Source organism: Alligator sinensis, unplaced genomic scaffold (assembly GCF_000455745.1).
Source record: "Alligator sinensis unplaced genomic scaffold, ASM45574v1 scaffold233_1, whole genome shotgun sequence".
Taxonomy (NCBI): domain Eukaryota; kingdom Metazoa; phylum Chordata; order Crocodylia; family Alligatoridae; genus Alligator; species Alligator sinensis.
Genome location: NW_005843374.1, coordinates 128,667 through 131,144, shown reverse-complemented (window position 1 = coordinate 131,144; position 2,478 = coordinate 128,667). Strand labels below are relative to the sequence as shown.

The 2,478-nt window shown below is 51.3% G+C and overlaps 1 protein-coding gene across 1 annotated transcript; it reads left to right on the top strand.

Moving 5' to 3' along the window:
• The first annotated feature begins 6 nt into the window (after nucleotides 1–6).
• Nucleotides 7–1,863, top strand: ARL4C (ADP ribosylation factor like GTPase 4C). Its single transcript, XM_006038521.2, has one exon. The coding sequence runs from the start codon at nucleotides 49–51 to the stop codon at nucleotides 625–627; it is 579 nt and encodes a 192-aa protein (XP_006038583.1). The 5' UTR covers nucleotides 7–48; the 3' UTR covers nucleotides 628–1,863.
• Nucleotides 1,864–2,478: the final 615 nt, after the last annotated feature.

Genomic DNA, 2,478 nt, shown 5'->3' with positions numbered 1-2,478 from the left:
CGGCGGGGATGGGCGCGCGCTGAGCAGCCGGCGGGAGCCGCGGGAGCAATGGGGAACATCTCGTCCAACATCTCCGCCTTCCAGTCCCTGCACATCGTCATGCTGGGCTTGGACTCGGCGGGCAAGACCACGGTGCTCTACCGCCTCAAGTTCAACGAGTTCGTCAACACGGTGCCCACCATCGGCTTCAACACGGAGAAGATCAAGCTGAGCAACGGCACGGCCAAGGGCATCAGCTGCCACTTCTGGGACGTGGGCGGCCAGGAGAAGCTGCGCCCACTCTGGAAGTCCTACAGCCGCTGCACCGACGGCATCATCTACGTGGTGGACTCGGTGGACGTGGACCGGCTGGAGGAGGCCAAGACGGAGCTGCACAAGGTGACCAAGTTCGCCGAGAACCAGGGCACCCCCCTGCTGGTCATCGCCAACAAGCAGGACCTGCCCAAGTCGCTGCCCGTGGCTGAGATTGAGAAGCAGCTGGCGCTGCATGAGCTGGCGCCCTCCACCACCTACCACATCCAGCCCGCCTGCGCCATCATCGGCGAGGGGCTCACTGAGGGCATGGACAAGCTCTATGAGATGATCCTCAAGCGCAGGAAGTCCCTCAAGCAGAAGAAGAAACGGTAAAGGGGAGGAGGCTGCCGGAGCCAGCGAGAGCCAGAGCCGAGCCCGCTGGTGCCAGATCGGGACAGAGGAACAAACCCTGCCAGCCTCTGCCCCGCGCAGACTGAGAGGGGCATGGCTCAGGCCACCACCTTCTCCCCGCGTCCGCTTCTCAACCTGGGCGAGCTGCTGGCTGGGGCTGGCCTGGCTGCCTTCCTCGGCCCCCAAGCCACCAGGATGAGCCAAAGCCCCCCAAGGAGGAAGCCTCCATGTCTTACCCTTCTAGCAGGGCTAGAAGGGGTGGGCAGCGGGGCTGCTGGGGGCCCGTGGACTCCCTGAGGAGCCATTTGCTGGGCCCCTCTGTCCTCCGGAGGGAAGGACTTGTTCCTTGGTGGGCCTGTGGGACAAGGAAGCCCAGGAGCTGGACAGAACAGGGCAGGACCCTGCTTGAGAGAGACTAGGATGTGCTCCTGGCTTGGGAACTTGTATTTTTTTTTAAGTGTGTGTATGTGTATATGGGGCTAAGGGAAGGGCTTCTGGGGAAAGTGGAGCTGAAGAAATAATGCTTCAGGGAGCAGCGGATGCTGAGGGATCTGCCCGCGATTGGAAAACCGGGGTAGGAAAAGGAAAACACATACTGATCCCTGTTGCTTAATGGTGGACGTTGGCCTCTGGGGAGAACTGCTTCTCAGGGCACCAGCCATCTCCCCAGAGCACTTGGATTCGGTCCACTTGCAGGTTACGGTCACCAAAAATGAATTGGAAAAAAAAATCAGACTAACAAAAGGTAGGAGAGCAGCAAATGAATGATATGCTGCTGCTTGCAGTAGCAGTCTGCGTGCTTAAAGGGGAATTGCTAGTGGGTGCACGTCATCCTTGGAAAAACAGAAAAATGTATTGATCCACATGGAATTTAAAGCTATAACCAGCTGGATGGTCTGTGACCAGCTGCTGACTTGGTGCTGAGTTTGAAGCTATTTGCTTCAAAGGGGTTCTGTATGAACTTTGCCATGAAGGGTGTTCACATCTCTTGTCAAATTATCAAAGGTTTATTTTTAACAGAGGCCATGTCCTGTTGTAATGAGAAGGAACAGGTCTTTCTCACACCCTTTTATATCACTGTAACCTACTGGTAGAGGTATGTTTCTTTTGTCTAATTTGGATCAAGCTGGTTTGTCCAATTGATATTTTCCGTGGGGAAAAAAAACCTCACTACAGTGCTGGATTCTAGGCCTCCAACTGTCCACCTCATTGCATCAATATGAAAGCAATGGATGAACACAAAAGATTTAGGCCAGTGGTAGTTAAACTTGAATATAAACAGCGACTGTGAATCCAACCAGTGCTTTGGCTAACAGAATGCAAACTATGAGTGGCTAAGATAAATTTATACCCCCCACCCCCAATAGGAAGAATTAAAAAGATGTCTACTTGAAAAGGGCAGGGGAGGGCAGAAAAATGACTGGGAAAATTGGAGTGATTTTTTTTAAAACAAGAAAATGATTTTTAAATACATTTATGTTGAGAGCCCTACTTACAAATCACATATTAAAGGCAGATTTGAGCCAATTATGAATTTGCTGTACAAGTACTGTCTTGCTTCTATTGACCTCACTGATAGAAGATTGAACCTTGTATTGTTTATCAAGATTCTGGCCCTTCACCATTGAAGTTGATGGGTGAAGAACCAGATTGGTAATAAATAGAAGTCTGTTTTTTTTCCCCTGTTCTCTCTCCAGGAAACCACCTCACTGAGTAAACCACGGTCTTTACCCTTATAATTTCACAAGAAGGGTGTTTGGAAATGAGAGCTAATTTTCAGGATTTGAACATCTCCGGTGACTGTTTTGTGCCTGTGGAAAATTTAGTTTTAAC

Excerpts from the sequence above, each read along its gene's own strand:
- ARL4C (XM_006038521.2), top strand. The coding sequence starts at position 49 with ATGGGGAACATCTCGTCCAACATCTCCGCCTTCCAGTCCCTGCACATC.